Source organism: Sphaerodactylus townsendi, linkage group LG17 (assembly GCF_021028975.2).
Source record: "Sphaerodactylus townsendi isolate TG3544 linkage group LG17, MPM_Stown_v2.3, whole genome shotgun sequence".
In the NCBI taxonomy this organism is placed as follows: Eukaryota; Metazoa; Chordata; class Lepidosauria; order Squamata; family Sphaerodactylidae; genus Sphaerodactylus; species Sphaerodactylus townsendi.
The window spans coordinates 12989210-13007406 of NC_059441.1; the positions used below are offsets into that span (position 1 = coordinate 12989210).

The 18197-nt window shown below is 48.1% G+C and overlaps 2 protein-coding genes across 6 annotated transcripts in view; one reads left to right on the forward strand and one right to left on the reverse strand.

The window, feature by feature from the left end:
- Positions 1 to 1128: 1128 nt before the first annotated feature.
- Positions 1129 to 8081, forward strand: LOC125424562 (immunoglobulin superfamily containing leucine-rich repeat protein-like). Its single transcript, XM_048481903.1, has 2 exons — positions 1129 to 1429; positions 6451 to 8081. The coding sequence occupies exon 2, from the start codon at positions 6462 to 6464 to the stop codon at positions 7725 to 7727; it is 1266 nt and encodes a 421-aa protein (XP_048337860.1). The 5' UTR covers positions 1129 to 1429; positions 6451 to 6461; the 3' UTR covers positions 7728 to 8081.
- A 2376-nt stretch (positions 8082 to 10457) lies between these two features.
- The window catches only part of STRA6 (signaling receptor and transporter of retinol STRA6), a 48113-nt gene continuing 40373 nt past the window's right edge, over positions 10458 to 18197 (reverse strand). For 4 of the 5 annotated variants that reach the window (XM_048481980.1, XM_048481979.1, XM_048481975.1 and 1 more), the window contains 3 exons: positions 16408 to 16571; positions 13290 to 13427; positions 10458 to 11775 (listed from right to left, as the gene is read on the reverse strand). In XM_048481980.1, the coding sequence (XP_048337937.1) occupies positions 11603 to 11775; positions 13290 to 13427; positions 16408 to 16571 (475 nt within the window). In that variant the 3' untranslated portion in view covers positions 10458 to 11602. The remainder of the gene's footprint in view (positions 11776 to 13289; positions 13428 to 16407; positions 16572 to 18197) is intronic. The other variant, XR_007243257.1, reaches the window with a different exon arrangement.

The window sequence follows — 18197 nt, forward strand, 5'->3', positions numbered from 1 at the left end:
GCTCTGAGAAATATGTAGCGGAAGGAGAGTTTGAATTTATACCCTAGCTTTCTCTCCTGTAAGGAGACTCAAAGTGGTTTACAAGCTCCTTTCCCTTCCTCTCCCCACATCAGAGGTAGGTGGAGCTGGGAGAGTTCTGAGAGAACTGTGACTGGCCCAAGATCACCCAGCAGGCTTTATGTAGAGGTGTGGTAAAACAAATCCAGTTTACCAGTTAAGATTTGGATTTATATCCCACCTTTCTCTCCTGTAAGGAGGCTCAAAGTGGCTTATAAGCTCCTTTCCCTTCCTCTCCCCACAACAGACACTTTGTGAGGTAGGTGGGGCTGAGAGAGCCCTGAGAGAACTGTGACTAGCCCAAGGTCACCCAGCAGGAATTCAGGAGTGCAGAAACACATCTGGTTCATCAGATAAGCCTCCGCCACTCAGGTGGAGGAGTGGGGAATCAAGCCCGGTTCTCCAGATTAGAGTACACCTCCTCTTAACCACTACGTTACACTGGAGTTGTGGATGAAAAGGTGGAAAATATTTTCTTGAGAATATGTCATAAGCATCAGGGGGAAAAAAGTTTAAGTCCATCCGCACCTTTAAGACCAACAAAGTTTGATTCTTGGTATCAGCTTCCTCGTGCAAACAGACTTCTTCAGATCGTGCAGAATGTTCTGTGCCTTTCCTGTGGCCATTGCTTTCACCTCCTGCACGTGAGCTCCCAAAGGCACCTGGTGGGCCACTGCGAGTAGCAGAGTGCTGGACTAGATGGACTCTGGTCTGATCCAGCAGGCTCATTCTTATGTTCTTAAGGCCATTGCTTTCACCTCCTGCACGTGAGCTCCCAAAGGCACCTGGTGGGCCTTCTGCGAGTAGCAGAGAGCTGGACTAGATGGACTCTGGTCAGATCCAGCAGACTAGTTCTTATGGACTGTCCCTTTAAGGAACTTTATCGCAGAAAAGGGAGGGATAAAAATTGGGCTTTGGGGCTGTCGTCATTTCGGGGGAAGCAGGTCCTTGGCTGCTCAAAACCAACTTTGTCACGTTGAGGTTTGGAGTCTAGTTGGGGAGGGCTGGGCGGATGTCCAAGAGAATCAGCCAGTAGGCCTGGCAAAGGCAAAAGGGATCCGTGTGTTGCAAGGACAGACAGGAAATTCAGAAGGGACCCTTGACCCCACAAAGGCAACCGTGGTTAATTGCTAGGCCGCCAACAAGCATTGCATTTCAGGGCAAGGAGCAGAGAGAGAGACGTGCGGTTTTGGAAAGTTCTGTGAGGAAAACGTACCCCCCCCCTCCTTTTTGGCTCATGCAGACTTGGAGGCTGGAGGTTGTTATTAATAACATTTTTGGTATGCGTGAGTCTGCTCGGGCCGGACAGAGTGTTTATACAGTTTTTCTGGATGAAACTCTGAAGAAGAAGGGAAGGAGAGTCTACAAAGAGGTAAAACAAAGGGGGATTTTCCCCCCACATTCTGCCTTTAAAGATTGAAGACTGAGAACAATACTTTTCATGTTACGCCTCTTTGCTTTTTCTAATTTTTTAATGTGCTTCCAGACAGAAGCCTTTCCCTCCGCTTAAGTGAGTTTGCTCTAGGTTGCTGTACTTCAGCACAAAGTATGTTCGGGGTACTTTGATGGCTGATGCCTAGGAAAGGACTAGCGGGGAACAAAAGACATCCGCAAACAGGAAATAAGGAAATGTCTGAGGTCAGTTTTGATCTGTAGGGAAGCCGGACGAGGTTTGCATACTGGTGGATCAGGCAGAGATGACAAGCTGGGACTCTGTTGCGTTTTGTGGGTTTAAAACCAAAACGTGCATCACATTTCTGACTCCTTTACAAAACGGTTCATGGCGAAACCTGAAGCCCGGACATAACCGATTGATAACAGGGGATAAATCAGTAAATCAGGACGCATTTTCTGCGAGCCGTAGAAGCAGTGTTGCATGGTAGAATGCTTCTCTGTATAATTTCAGGCGGCATTAGGAATCTAGCTTGCTGAAGGAGAATCCGGCATTTTCACTGCGGAGCTACATTTCTAAGCGCAAGGATCCCCTTTTGTAGGGGGAGGAGCATTCCCCCATGGGAAATCTCCTATGCTGTTTGAAGTGATACAGGTTGGCAACCCTCAAACCCATGTGCTGGGGCTGGATTCGTGCTAGGAGGAGGACTGTGTGTGGGGTTTTTTATGGTTCTGTTTTGTTTCCAAAGGCAACAAAGAAATGGCAAAACAGATGCCTGACATTCCAAAAAAACTAAAATAAGTGCAGCTAGAAGTGGGAATCGGATCCTGAGATGGGAGGGGGCGGGAGAGACATGGCTCAGAGGAAGAAAGTTTGCAAGTTCCTTTCGTTGCCTCCTCCATCCTCTGCTCGCTCAGTCTGTCTTTTGCTAAGAAATGAGTGGGATAAATTGGCTTCTGCGTCTCCCTTAAGCAAACCATCTGAAACTCCTCAAGAGACAGACGTCAAAATCAGGGTTTGCCTAGGGGAGCAGAAAACCTTTGGACCAGCCTTGCTTGCATTCAGAGGGTTCCATGTACAATTCTGGCCAATTCCGCACATGCAGAATAATGCACTTTCTATCCACTTTCACAACTGTTTGCAAGTGGATTTTGCTATTCTGCAGTAAAATTTAGCTGCAAAGTGCGTTGAAAGTGGATTGAAAGTGCATTATCCTGCATGTGCGGGGCCTCTGCCTACTGGTAGAAGAAGAAGAAGAGTTTGCATTTATACCCCACCTTTCCCTCCTGTAAGGACAAACTCCTTTCCCTTCCTCTCCCCACAACAGACACCTTGTGAGGTAGGTGGGGCTGAGAGAGTCCTGAGTCAACTGGGACTAGCCCAAGGTCACCCAGCAGGAATGCAGGAGTGCGGAAACAAATCTGGTTCACCAGATAAGAGTCCCCCCACTCAGGTGAAGGAGTGGGGAAATCAAACCTGGTTCTCCAGATTGGCTGTTGTCTACTCTGACTGGCAGCTGCTCTGAGTGGCGGAGGCTTACCTGGTGAACCAGATGTGTTTCCTACATCCCTGTAGGGCACAGGTGTCAAACTCGTGGCCCTCCAGATGTTATGGACTACAGTTCCCACCATCCCCTGCCAGCATGGTGCTGGCAGGGGATGATGGGAACTGTAGTCCATAACATCTGGAGGCCCGCGAGTTTGACACCTATGCTGTAGGGTGACCTTGGGCTAGTCACAGTTCTCTCGGAGCTCTCTCAGCCCCACCCACCTTTCAGGGTGTTTGTGGTGGTGGGGGAGGAAGGGAAAGGAGCTTGTCAGCCACCTTGAGTCTCCTTACAGGAGAGGCAGGCGGGGTATAAATCCAAACTCTTCTTCTTCTCTTGGCAGAGCAATGATCTGACTCAGTATAAGGTCACTTCATGTGTTCATGAGCTCCTTCGAGGAAGGGTGGGGCCAAAATGTACTCAATAAAGAGCACTCCTATGTCAATAATATTATATTGTTAAACTTGTGGTCACATGGTGAAGCCCAACAAGGCAGGCAGTCCTTTTTCTGTCGGTAGAAACCTAATAAGCCGAATAGGTAGAAAACGCTCCTGCGACCATGATGGAGAGCAGGTTTCGAGCTGCGTTGGAAGCAAGATCCAAAATCTAGTTGTCGCCCAATACAAGCTGGAAAACATGTTGACCATCCAGAAGACATGGAACCAAGATCCAGACCCAGATTCCTGGCCTGCCAATGATCAATCCTTTTCAGTCCGGCTCCGAGTATTAGAGTTAGCTCAGTTAGGATGATTTCACCCGCCCTGGGGAACCTGAGATCAGGATTTCTCCAGGAAGTTGCTGTGGCATCACAACTTGCCTGTCTAGCAATGAGATGTTCTTTCCATTTTAGAAATGTGATCATCTCTCTTGCCGTAAGACACTTCAACACAGCTGTGGGAACAGTATCAGAGCAGAGTTTATCATTAGTGCTGAATGACATACCATCTTGGTGGGTACGGAGTGGACTTAAGTCCCCCCAAACCGCATGCTACAATCTAGAGTTTCAGACTTCTCCGCAAGAGTGCCAGTTGCATTTTTTTCCACCTTGGGCACCTGAATTTTGAATTCCTAAGTTCACCTTAACTTTATTCAGGTGACCAGTGAAGGCCGGGATCAAACCCGTTTCCAGGGAGACAGCCCCAATATCTCCCATGGTTTCACTCAGTCCCCTCTTCTCATACTCATGTTTCAATATCCTTTCAATGCCCTTCAAGTGATCAATTCTGTCCTCTTGGCACAGCAACGATAGAGTCTAGTGTCCATGTTGGGTGCTGTCAAGTCGATTCCAATTTATGGCGACCCTATGAATTAATGACCTTCCAAATGCTCTGTTATTAATAACTTTGCTCAGGTCTTGCAAACCAAAGACCACGGCTTCCTTTATTAAGAAGAAGAAGAAGAGTTTGGATTTATATCCCCCCTTTCTCTCCTGAAGGAGACTCAAAGGGGCGTACAATCTCATTGCCCTTCCCCCCTCACAACAAACACCCTGTGAGGTAGGTGGGGCTGAGAGAGCTCCGAGAAGCTGTGACTAGCCCAAGGTCACCCAGCTGGCGTGTGTGGGAGTGCCCAGGCTAATCTGAATTCCCCAGATAAGCCTCCACAACTCAAGCGGCAGAGCTGGGAATCAAACCCGGTTCCTCCAGATCAGAGTGCACCTGCTCTTAGCCACTGCTCTTAGCCACTACGCCAATCCATCTCACGTTGGGTCTTCATTTTTTTCCTACCGCTGTCAGATTTTCCTAACGTTATTGTCTTTTCCAGTTAGATTATATTGGTCGTTATTTTGTGGTTATTAAAGGTGTTAGAAATGAAACAATTGTTCTATTCTTGTCAATGGCACTGGGCCATTCATCAGAAAAGTGAGTTACCTTTTCACTTGATAAAATCGCACATGTTACTGAAATAACAGTTATTTTATCTTTAGGGTATGCTCCTGAGTCTAGATCCTGTATATGGAAGACTTTTGTCAACCAAACATGTTCCCATACTACAATTTCTTAAAATGATTGTATGCTGGGAAAAGTTGAAGGCAGTATGAAAAGAGGAAAGCCCAACATTAGGTGGGTGGACTCAATCAAGGAAGCCATAGCTATCTGGTTCTGGTGGGTTTTCCGGGCTGTGTGGCCGTGGTCTGGTGGATCTTGTTCCTAACGTTTTGCCTGCATCTGTGGCTGGCATCTTCAGAGGTGTATCACCGAGGGAAGTCTGTGACACACTGTGTCCAGAGAGAAAGAAATGTTTGGGGTATATATTGTCCATGTCCCAGGGTTTCTTTCTCTCTGGACACAGTGTGTCACAGACTTCCCTCTGTGATACACCTCTGAAGATGCCAGCCACAGATGCAGGCAAAACGTTAGGAACAAGATCCACCAGACCACGGCCACACAGCCCGGAAAACCCACCACAACCAGTTGAATCCGGCCGTGAAAGCCTTCGACAAACCATAGCTATCTGTTTGCAAGACCTACGCAAGGCTGTTAAAGATAGGATGTTTTGGAGGTCAGTCATTCATAGGATTGACATATGTTAGAAGAGACTTAGTGGCACACAACATTGTATTACTGAAAGAGGTCGGTCGACTTCACAGTAATTGACTGATGAGCTGATTGATGAAGGGTTGGTAAGGCAGGACAGAAGGCAGTATGTTCGCTTTGCACATGTAAGCCTTCTCCCCTAGTGCAGTGGTGGTGAACCTATGGCACAGGTGCCAAAGGTGGCACTCAGAGCCCTCTCTGTGGGCACGCACAAACAGAGTCCCCCCCCCCCCCACATCTAGGCTGGCCTGGCCCGCTGGGCTCAATTATTAGCATTAACCTAAGACCTAGCTTTGGGGAAGCAGTGTAGGTAACCCTGTTAAGCGCTCTTAAACCCCACTGATTTTCATGCGAAGAACTAAAGCGCAATCCTTTACCTGGGAGTAAGCTCGGTTGCTGGCAATGTGGCTTGCTTCTGAGTAAACCCTCCTAGGGTCGTAATTCACCCGTTGTAAGAATTGCACGGTTGCTTCAAAGCAAAGCCACCGACTGCCACCAAGCTTACTCTCGAGTAACGCCTGCCTTGGAGCCAACCGTTTTTTCCTAAACTAAAACCTCAGCATTCAGGTTAAATTGCCGTGTTGGCACTTTGCGATAAATAAGTGGGTTTTGGGTTGCAGTTTGGGCACTCGGTCTCGAAAAGGTTTGCCATCACTGCCCTAGTGGAATGTCTCAGAATGGACTGGAGCAATATATTCATTATTTGATTGTGCTCTATCTATTTACTGTATTACACTGCCCTGAGCCCTTCGGGGGAGGGCAGTCTATAAACCCAATAAATAATAATAATAATAATAATAATAATAATAATAATAATAATAATAATAATAATAATAATAATAATAATAATAATAATAATAATAATAATAATAATAATAATAATAATAATCCATCTCCTTTTCTTTTTGCATCTAAAGGGGGTAAAACAATGGACCTGTTGTTCTGCTTAGTGGCTGCCTTTCTGGTTGCAGAGGCTCGAGCCTGCCCAGAGGTCTGTGTCTGCGTGGCAAGGAAGAACTACAGCCGACATATAGCAGACTGCTCTTACCAAGACCTCCATGCCGTCCCTACCAGCTTACCCTCCAATACCACAACCCTGACATTGTCTGTCAATCACATCACCTCCCTCGGGGAAAACTCCTTCAAGGGCCTTGTGAGTCTACAGGGGCTGTGGCTGACCTACAATGACATCAGCCACGTCGGGAAGGGGACCTTTGGTTCCCTGGCACCGCTGAAGAACCTGGACCTCAGCCACAACCAGATGATGGACTTCCCCTGGTGGGACCTGCAAAACCTCACCGCTCTGGAATTGCTGAAGTTGAGCAACAACCGGTTGGAGAAGGTTCCCTTGGAGGCCTTCTCCACGCTGAAGCACCTGAGGTCTCTCTGGCTCAATGACAACAGGCTGACTGTCCTCTTCGAGGGGACTTTTGACTCAACGCCTTTCCTGTCCTTGCTGCAGATCAACAACAATCCGTTCAATTGCTCCTGTAAGGTCTGGTGGCTGAAGCAGTGGATCGAGAGTTCTTCAGTCTCCACCCCAGAGAAGGACTCCATCATGTGTGACAGTCCTAAGAACTTGAAAGGTCTCACCCTTGGAAGAAACCTGAATCTGGATTGCTCGCTCCCGTCTGTGCAGCTGACGTACCAATCCAGCCTCGACAACTCTGTCTTGCACGACGGACTCAGTCTTCTGTTGGATTGCAGGGCGGTGGGTAAGCCGCAGCCGGAGATCAGGTGGAAAATCCAGGCGTCCGGTCAAACCGTCGCGATCAACGGGCCAAACGTAGACGAGGAAGGGGACAACTGGCTTGCAGGCGCAAGATCCGAGGAGAGCCCGGAGCATTTTCTGGTCTTCAAGAATGGCTCCATGGCCATCTCGAAGTTCAGCAAAGCAGACGAAGGCGTCTACACCTGCCAGGCTGTCAATGACGTCGGGTCTCGGGAGGTCTCGGTCAACGTGGCTTTGAGCAGCTCGGAAAACTTTGCGCACGATCTCCAGAACAACATCCAAGCCAGCAAGCCCCGAGACAAGTCCTGTGATATGGAGGAGCTTCCCAAGTCTGAAGAAAAGATCGTGGTCATCTACCTTACGCCCACAGTATCAAAGACTACCACCAACAGAGGAATCCTTTGGGAGCCCTGGCTGTGGGGCAGCATGTTTGCGGTTCTCTTGCTTGGTTTGTATACTTAACACACCTGTTATCCTTTCATCAAATGTATGAACATAGTCCTGGACTACGGAGGTGGAAAACTGAGACATACCTTTCAAATCACAGCAGGTTTTTTTCATCAGTTACACTAGCCAGCTGCCAAGTTTATCGTACCCAGCGCCTATATGTTCTCAAACACGCATGCCATTAGCAGTCTGCACTAAAAGGTGGTGAACTGAAACCCAGAATTCCGTTTTTTTAATACATTCTTGTTCCAGTTACAAAGCAAACAAAAGAACCAAATTTTAAAAAACAAATAAAGGTAAAAGTTTCCCCTTCAGTCGTATCTGACCCTGGGGTACCACTGCGAGCAGTGATTTCATAGGCAAGCCATTTTTGTGGGGTAGTTTGCCATTGCTTTCCCCGGCTATTCTTTATCCGCTAGCTGTGCGCTAGGTACTCATTTACCCACCAAGGAATGGATGGATGGCTGAGTTGACCATGAGCCAGCTGCCAGGATATCTGACCCACCGGGGGCTCGAACTCCTGACCGAGTGAGTGGCAGCGCAAGCACTTAACCACTACGCCACGCGGCTCTTCAAATAGGTGGGGGCAAATTGGTGGCACAGGTAGGGCAGCCTCATCTTGGGTACAGCCCAGAGAAACAGAAGTTTTTCCTCAGTGGTAGGGCTTAGATTATGGAAATCTCTCTCCCAAGGAGGCCCACCATGTTCTTACTACACTATTTTTCAGAGGTGGAGCTGAAGGCAATTTTGTTTCCAGAGGGGACTGAAATTCAATTGTTTTCCTTTGTCTCCAGTTGTTCAACAGCAGGCTTTTGATCATCGTCCATGACGTTGTTTATCTAGCTGCAGATTTTTATCGTCTTGTTTTTATACCATTTTATACTTTAGGGGCTTTGTGAAAGAGTAGTTGTACAGGTATATACAGCACAGAGATGAGAAATAAATAAATATTGCGTTGGGATAAAAGATGAGTAACAAGAAACAAAACCCTTATAGCACAGGTGTCAAACTCGCGGCCCTCCAGATGTTATGGACTACAGTTCACATCATCCCCTGCCAGCATGATGCTGGCAGGGGATGATGGGAACTGTAGTCCATAACATCTGGAGGGCCAAGAGTTTGACACCTGTGCCTTACAGAGTCCTTGGCTTCCAAAAGTTGGCTTGGGGGGGTGGGGGATAAGCCATCATATGGACAGTGTTATAGAAGAGGGTTTTTTTGTACTACGAATCACGGATTTGTGACTCTTTATTATGCAATAGTACACACTTTTGTAATAAAAAAAATCATAGAATCATAGAGTTGGAAGAGACCACAAGGGCCGTCAAGTCTAATGAAAGGATTTCTGACCTGCTGACACATCGGTGACATGAAGCTACGATTATTGTTTTGCTGTGACCCAGTTCTGTCTAGGGTTTTAAACTCTATAAACCCGTGGAGATACAAGTTGCTGACACACGACCCCTGGGAGGTGTTCGGGTGTTCGCTCAAGGGTGAACGCCCTTGAGCAATCCTATAAGGCATAGGTGTCAAACTCGCGGCCCTCCAGATGTTATGGACTACAGTTCCCATCACCCCTGTGAGCATCATACTGGCAGGGGATGATGGGAACTGTAGTCCATAACATCTGGAGGGCTGAGAGTTTGACACCTGTGCTATAAGGCAAACCTCCCCAGCAGCCAGATTTGATGGCATTGCAAGCTGTTTGGATCCAGGCTAATTTGTTCTGCAACAGAAACGTGTATTGCTCATCTTTCGCCAGGTGTTGGTTGAATCACAGTTCTGGGGGGTTAGCAAATGTCAGTGACACATCATATCCATAAATATGGGACTCTGCAATAACTGCAGCTCCAACTGGCACCTGAGGCATTGATTTTTCCAGTGTGTCTGGATTAACTGAGAGGCACCCTCCTCCTCGTCTGTTTCCTTCTAATCTGGAGAACCAGGTTTGATTCCCCGCTCTGCCACTTGAGCTGTGGAGGTTTATCTGGAGAACTAGATTAGCTTGTGCATTCCATGCATGCCAGCTGGGTGACCTTGGGCTAGTCACAGTTCTTCGGAGCTCTCTCAGCCCCACCCACCTCACAGGGGGTTTGTTGTGGGAGCCGGGGAAGGGAAAGGAGTTTGTAAGCCCCTTTGAGTCTCCTACAGGAGAAAGGGGGGGAATATAAATCCAACTCTTCTTCTTAATCGTTAAGTTCTCCTGTGTTCTGCCCCCTGCTTCTCATTAATTTTATGGCCAGTCCATGGGCCAATCATTCTCTCTGCCTGCTCTCCCTCACATGGTTGTTGGGAGGGGGGAAATGGGGACCAGACAACTGTGCATGATATCCTGAACTCCAACAAATAAGGTCAGGATGCAGTGAATAGATAGTTGACCTGGGAGAACTTCTACAGCTCTACAACTGAAGCATGTAGAGTCTGAGATCCAGCATGGCACAGGGATGGTTTAGGATCCTTGGATAGCCGGGTTCGAATCCCCACTCTGCCTTGGAGGCTCACTGGGTGATGTTAGGCCTGTCGCAAACTCTCAGCCTGGCCTACTCCCCAGGGTTGTTGTAGAGAGCAGAGGACGATGTTATAACCTGCTTTGAGCCCCAATCAGAGAGAAAAGCTGAATATGAAGAAATAGATGTAAATACATTTGGTTCACCTTCCTTCCAAGCCTTTTTCTTCTGTAGCTATTACCAGCGAGAGAAAATATGCCAGGCCTGTAGCCCTCTATAGACAACATGACCATGGGGGTAACAATGAAGTTATATTTATTAATTTTTACTGCAGAGTTCAACACTCTGTGTTCTATAATTATTCTACCTTAAGCTGGCTTTCAAGCTTACCTGGGCCAGATCGCTACTAGAAGGCATCAAGAAGCTCCAAAGGGAGAGGGGTGAAAAGGAGTGTTAATTTCCAGTCTATCAGGAGAGACCGTCATGTCGTCAGTTCCCAAAGAAAAATCTGAGTGGTAGGCAAGTTATGCAAAGCAAAGAAACTGCCAACATGCATTTCAGATTTTTTCCCAAGCAGAAAGACAGTGAGAATAGCCCAGAGGCAAACTCTGACACTTCTGGTAGACAAAAAGTCCTTGACAATTTGGAGAGGAAAACATCTTTCTCTTTAAAAAGGGGTCTCGCTTTTTCATTGAGATGTTTTACCCTCCGCCATGTTCGTAATTCACTTTTTAAGCCCTCTTGAAATGGAGCTTGTCTCGATCTTGTCCTTGGGGACACCCCAGGACTTTTTTAAAAAAGAAAAGAAAACCCAAGGCAAAAAATCTCCCCACGCAAAGTTTGGCTGGAGGAACCTAAACACACACCCAGCGTATGGACTCTCCTGGCATTTAATGCTAGCTCCTTTGCCACAGTTCTTGATCCGTCTTTATACTTCGGGATCCGATTTTCCTGTTATACTTAATTCTCCCACGCTGGTTTATGTGATAGAAAGGTAACTAGGATTTTTCCCGTTTGAGACACACACGCACACACACACACACACACACTCACACTCACACTCACACTCACACACACACACACACACCAAGACACCGCAAATGCCCAAGGACTAGAAACTTCGGGATTCCTAGCAGCACATATTTTGCAATGAAGAAAAAAGGCACACTTTGGAGAAACATGGAAAGGGTAGATGGGGAAAATACAGTGTTTTTGGATTCAACACAGCTTTGAGTTTCAGGCTGGTCCTGTATTAATCAAGCTGTCTTTTGCCCTGGCAGATACAGGCTCTAACCCCAAGGCAACCAGGCTGGTGGTGAGACCAGAGAGGTCTACAAGGTGTAGGGTATGTCAGGGGGAAGAGCAGATGGCACTGAGGGCACAGGGCCATTCCTTGTGGCGGAGTCCATCGTCGTCGCCCCAACAGCTAGGGCTTCTGTGCTATCAAGGCTTCCCTGGGCTGGCTTGCATCCCATTGGCCGCGGCGTTCAACAGAACCGCCTTCCGGTAGGGCAGGAGCGAAGGGTTGTTGAGGAGGGTATAGGCCAGCCCCCACCGGGCACGGCTCTGCTTGCGATGGGAGGCCTTGCAGGCCGGCTGCTTCATCAGCATCACCCCTGCAGAGAAGGAACACAACCGAGCTTTGTGACAAACCGATACAACTGAAGGGCCTTGGCTTGCTCCCAGCTTGGCTTTGGAGGCACTATGCTTGGCTTTGGAGGCACTATGACATCGCTTCCTGGGCTTGCAATAAAACACAACAACAGCAGAGGCTCCGATCTTGTCACCCTCTGACTTAAATCTGAGCCCACGTGGCGTAGTGGTTAAGAGCAGGTGGATTCTAATCTGGAGAGAATGAAATCTGGATTCCTGCTCTCTTGCTCTCTGTTGGGTGGATTACCTTAGCAGCTAGACTCAGCAGCTGGGTTGGTTCCCTCTGTGCGAGTTACGCGTGCCACAGCTGGTTGTGAACTGATCTGTATGTGGCTGCTTGTTAAGTGCCAACGTGGGTGTCGTGATTAAGAGCAGGTGCACTCTAATCTGGAGAACCGGGTTTGATTCCCCACTCCTCCCCCTGAGTGGCAGAGGCTTATCTGGGGAACCACATGTGTTTCTGCACTCCTACATTCCTGCTGGGTGACCTTGGGCCAGTCAGTCACAGTTCTCTCTGAACTCTCTCAGCCCCACCTGCCTCACAAGGTGTCTGTTGTGGGGAGAGGAAAGGGAAAGGAGCTTGCAAGCCACCTTGAGTCTCCTTACAGGAGAGAAAGGTGGGGTGTAAATCCAAATTCTTCTTCCTCTTCTTCTAGAACTAAGTGACCTAACCTTGTGAATGGGAGTATTTTCCACAACCTTTTATTCAATGCAACATTTAGCAAACTTTTAAATATGTTGTTTCCTGGATGTGTCTTCTGGTAATTTACAAAAATGCAGGAGAGAAAGGTGGGGTATAAATCCAACCTCCTCCTCCTCTTCTTCTTTGTTCGAGTCACAGGAGGTGCCAGAGGGAGGGGTCTGTGGTTCAGTAGATGTGACTAAATATAAAACTGCTAAGGCTCTGGTGAACTGAGTTTGTTTCCCTGCTCCCGCACACGAAGCCTGCTGGGTGACCTTGGGCTAGTCACAGTTCTCTCTGAACTCTCTCAGCCCCACCTACCTCATAAGGTGTCTGATGTGGGGAGGGGAAGGGAAAGGAGCTTGTCAGCCACCTGGAGTCTCCTTACAGGAGAGAAAGGTGGGGTATAAATCCAAACTCTTCTTCTTCTTCTACATTACCTTGCCAAGGATCTAAAGAAAGAACTGAAAGAGGAGGGGAAATCTTCTATGTGGCTGGCCACCAGTGATGGAATAAGAGAGATCACGGCCCCTTCCGCACACGCAAAATAATGCATTTTCAAACCACTTTCACAACTGTTTGCAAGTAGATTTTGCTATTCCGCACAGCTTCAAAGAGCACTGAAAGCAGTTTGAAAGTGCATTATTCTGCATGTGCGGAATGAGCCAAAGAGATCACGATTGCTGTTTCTAAGAACACACTGGCACAATCCTCTCTCACTTCCCACAAACAGTAGCTTTGGGAGCTTTCTCACATTCGTCCAGAATTATGCCGAGAAGAGGATGGAGCACTCACCTTCTTCTATATTGCTGAACTGGTGTTCTTTCACCCCCGACGGGCTTTGTGATTGGAGGAGTAGCAGGCAGAAAGCTTTCATTGCCGGGTGTGACTGACTGACCTCAAATTTCAAGTAGTAACAATAAGTGCGGTAGCCTGTAAGGAAAGTCAGAGGGGGCGGGGGGGATGTGTGACAGAAAGAATGTGACAGAGCATGTACGCTTCAACTCAGGAACAGCAGCGACGTCATGGTTAAGAGCAGGTGCATTCTAATCTGGAGGAACCGAGTTTGATTCCCTGCTCTGCCGCTTGAGCTGTGGAGGCTTATCTGGGGAATTCAGATTAGCTTGTGCACTCCAACACATGCCAGCTGGGTGACCTTGGGCTAGTCTCAGTTCTTCTGAGCTCTCTCAGCCCCACCCACCTCACAATGTGTCTGTCGTGGGGAGAGGAAAGGAAAGGAGTTTGTAAGCCACCTTGAGTCTCCTTGAGGAGCAGTGGCGTAGTGGTTAAGAGCAGGTGCTTTCTAATCTGGAGAACCGGGTTTGATTTCCCACTCTGCCACCTGAGCTGTGCAGGCTGAGCTGGGGAATTCAGATTAGCCTGTGCACTCCCACACACGCCAGCTGGGTGACCTTGGGCTAGTCACAGTTCTTCTGAGCTCTCTCAGCCTCGGACCCACCTCACAGAGTGTTTGTTGTGAGGGGGGAAGGGCAAGGGGATTGTAAGCCCCTTTGAGTCTCCTACAGGAGAGAAAGGGGGGATATAAATCCAAACTCCTCCTCCTCCTCCTCCTCCTCCTTCTCCTCTTCTTCTTCTTCTCCTTCTCCTTTTTCATGCATTTTCTTGTCTCCTACTGTGCACACTCTTCCTCAATTCATTCTCATCTGTAAATACTTCCCCTCCCATATTTGAAATGTTAAGATTAGCTTACAAAGGCATCAGGATGTCACAAACAAACCATGGTTTGTTCATGACACTAGCAAGCCTCAGTTTCTTGGGGCTGTGTATGGAAGTCACGACTGACGGCTTAAGAAGTCTTCAATGTTGGTTCAAATTATCGGGGAATCTGGGTGTGAATGGCTTCAGTTATTAAGAGCTTGTTTCTTTCCCAATACCTGGGATTTTAAACCACAATTCAACCCTCTTTTACAAAGTCCTTTTGTGGACAAATGCATGAATTCAAATGCCACAAGCAACTGGAGTTAAACCGAAAATTTTTGGAAGTGTGTGTGGGGGTCTTCAGTCCTAGCTCCATGTTCAAGGGAGACATGCAGGAAAGAGATCAAGAGCATGGGAATTTCAAAACCTTTTGTATCACTAACAATTGTGCATCTTTTTTTTTTATTGTGTGCATCTGGTCAGAGCAGAACAGCCTCAGCTGTTGCAATTTAACTAACGGTATAATAATATGATCTGGCATGTATTTTAAAGACTATTTTTTGAGTTTTGACCTCTTTCTCACTGGCATCCCACCCGTGCCAAGAAAAAGACACGTGCAGGCAAAATCATGACCTCCAGAAGTAGATAAGCCAGCTATTAAATATTTTGCAGCCAAACCCAATAATTACTCTGCTCCAGTACAGAAATACATGTTTAGATATCCAGCCCTTTAGAGATTCCTGTTTCATTTGCCAAAGTCCTGCAGTTAATACATTTTAAACAGGGATATTTTCCGAAGCAAAGCTACAAACCGTCCCACTTTCTTGAATTAATAGATGTAGTTAGAAGATGCCCTGACTTGGATGTCCCAGGTTAGCTCAATCTCATCAGACATTAGAAGCTAAGCAGGGGCGGTGCTGCTTAGTACTTGGATGGAAGATCCCCAAGGAAGTCCAGGGTTGCTATGCAGAGGCAGGCTATGGCAAACCACCTCTGTTGGTCTGCCCTGACTTGGATGGCCCCAGCTAGCCTGGTCTTAACAGATCCTGAAAGCTAAGCAGGGTCGGTGCTGGTTAGTGCTTGGGTGAGAGACCACCAGGGTTGCTACGCAGAGGCACGTGATGGCAAACCACCTCTGTCGGTCTGCCCTGACTTGGATGGCCCCGGCTAGCCTGACCTCATCAGATCCTGAAAGCTAAGCAGGGTCAGTGCTGGTGAGTGCTTGGGTGAGAGACCACCAGGGTTGCTACGCAGAGGCAGGCGATGGCAAACCACCTCTGTTGGTCTGTCCTTACGTGGATGGCCCCAGCTATCCTGATCTTATCAGATCCTGAAAGCTAAGCAGGGTCGGTGCTGGTGAGTGTTTGGGCGAGAGACCACCAGGGTTGCTACGCAGAGGCAGGCGATGGCAAACCACCTCTGTTGGTCTGCCCTGACTTGGATGGCCCCAGCTAGCCTGACCTCATCAGATCCTGAAAGCTAAGCAGGGTCGGTGCTGGTTAGGGCTTGGGTGAGAGACCACCAGGGTTGCTACGCAGAGGCAGGCGATGGCAAAGCACCTCTGTTGGTCTGCCCTGACTTGGATGGCCCCAGCTAGCCTGATTTTATCAGATCCTGAAAGCTAAGCAGGGTCAGTGCTGGTGAGTGCTTGGGTGAGACCACCAGGGTTGCTATGCAGAGGCAGGCGATGGCAAACCACCTCTGTTGGTCTGCCCTGACTTGGATGGCCCCAGCTAGCCTGATCTTATCAGATCCTGAAAGCTAAGCAGGGTCGGTGCTGGTGAGTGTTTGTGCGAGAGACCACCAGGGTTGCTACGCAGAGGCAGGCGATGATAAACCACCTCTGTTGGTCTGCCCAGACTTGGATGGCCCCAGCTAGCCTGATCTTATCAGATCCTGAAAGCTAAGCAGGGTCGGTGCTGGTGAGTGTTTGTGCGAGAGACTACCAGGGTTGCTACGCAGAGGCAGGCGATGATAAACCACCTCTGTTGGTCTGCCCAGACTTGGATGGCCCCAGCTAGCCTGATCTATTAGATCCTGAAAGCTAAGCAGAGTCGGTGCTGGTGAGTGTTTGTGCGAGAGACCACCAGGGTTGCTACGCAGAGGCAGGCAAACATCTCTGAACATCTCTTGCCTTGAAAAACCTATAGAGTCACCATAGCTGTAACTTGACAGCACTCTGGAGTTAGAAGGAGCAAGGTAGAAGGAGAACGAAGCGTCAAGGTGTCGGGGAGGCACCTCATCTTTCTCTCACCTGAATCAAAGGCCTCCGCCTCGTGGCCGAGGAGGCTAACATCCAGCTGGCAGAAGTGAACGATATTGTAAAGGGCAGAAACCACCATCCTCCAGATGCCGGCCATGACTCCCACCAGCACATTCAGTGGGAAGAGCAAGTAGGTCACAATGTACAAGGCCCGTCTGTCGAGGGGGAAAAACAGAGTCATCCTTCTGCGCGCTGTTCCCTGGGCTTGCTGTCCAGTGGTAAATGGGGTCTGCAGCTAGTCTACGACAAAAGAGCATTAAGGTCTCCTTAATAGCTGCTGATGCTTCCTCCATGGGAGCTAATTGTCTGGAGACGGTCTCCAGATGGCTCTCTCGTTCAAGGTCTTTGTGGGTCAGGTCAAAACGTCAGTTCGAGGCCAGCGTTCTTCTTCCAAGTGTAGTGAATCAGATGCTTGGGAAGGCTCACAAGTAGCCCAGGGGTTAGAAAGAGTCCCCCTCAACAGGGGATGTTTCAAATTGGGGGGGGGGGGATGGCACCGGAAGGGCCAGTGCCACGCTCTCAAATCATATTGGGAAGTTTAGTTCCCCAAAGCAACGCTTATCTGTGTAAAGATCAGTTGGGTCTAGTGCAGTGGTGGCGAACCTATGGCACGGGTGCCAGAGGCGGCACTCAGAGCCCTCTTTGTGGGCACGCGCAAACAGAGTTCCCCGCACCCCCCCCCCCGCCCACCATCTAGGCTGGCCTGGGCTGCTGAGCTCAATTATTAGCATTAAACCTAAGACCTAGTTTTGGGGAAGCAGTGTAGGTAACCCTGTTAAGTGCTGTTAATCCCCACTGATTTTCATGCGAAGAACTGAAGCGTGATCCTTTACCTGGGAGTAAGCTTGGTTGCTGGCAATGGGGCTTGCTTCTGAGTAAACCCTCCTAGGGTCGTGATTCACCCATTGGAAGAGTTGCACGGTTGCTTCAAAGCAGAGCCACCGACTACCACCAATCTTACTGCCGAGCAATGGACACCTCGGAGCCAACTGTTTTTTTTTTAACCAAAACCTCAGTATTCAGGTTAAATTGCCCTGTTGGCACTTTGCAATAAATAAGTGGGTTTGGGTTGCAATTTGGGCACTCGGTCTCGAAAAGGTTCGCTATCACTGGTCTAGGGAAACCTATTAGACTTGACCGTCTCTGACTGGGTACAGTCAATCCACTTTTAACCCCCCAAAGGCTAATTTACTTGTCCCAAGACAAGTATAATTTTCAAATCTTTATAATACAATGTATGTACAGAAATGCTTCTCTAATCATTCACCAAAATAAAGAAATCATTCAAACTTTCAAGTAACTACGATGTTTGCGGTACAAAGAAATCTTAACAACTTATACTGTTTGTCAATCGTCAATCATCAACCATATTGAGGTTTGGGCAGTCTTTCTTATGATTGGTTCTGGTGGGTTTTCCGGGCTGTGTGGCCGTGGTCTGGTGGATCTTGTTCCTAACGTTTCGCCTGCATCTGTGGCTGGCATCTTCAGAGGGGTATCACAGAGGGAAGTCTGTTACACACTGTGTCCTGTTACACACTGTTACAGACCATGGCCACGCAGCCCAGAAAACCCACCAGAACCAGTTGAATCTGGCTGTGAAAGCCTTTGACAATACATTTTTTATTACTGATTATTTTGATGATTGATGATTGACAAAAGTATTAACATGGCAGTGAGCTGAGCTCCACGTGTTAAGTTATATATGGCATGCAGAAGCCTTTTTTTGTCATTCAGGACTGACTAAAGGAAGGGCATCTTCGAACCATGCATAATTTATCTAG

Bases quoted from the DNA above. Each gene is read 5' to 3' on its own strand.
- LOC125424562 (XM_048481903.1), top strand. From the start codon at position 6,462: ATGGACCTGTTGTTCTGCTTAGTGGCTGCCTTTCTGGTTGCAGAGGCT.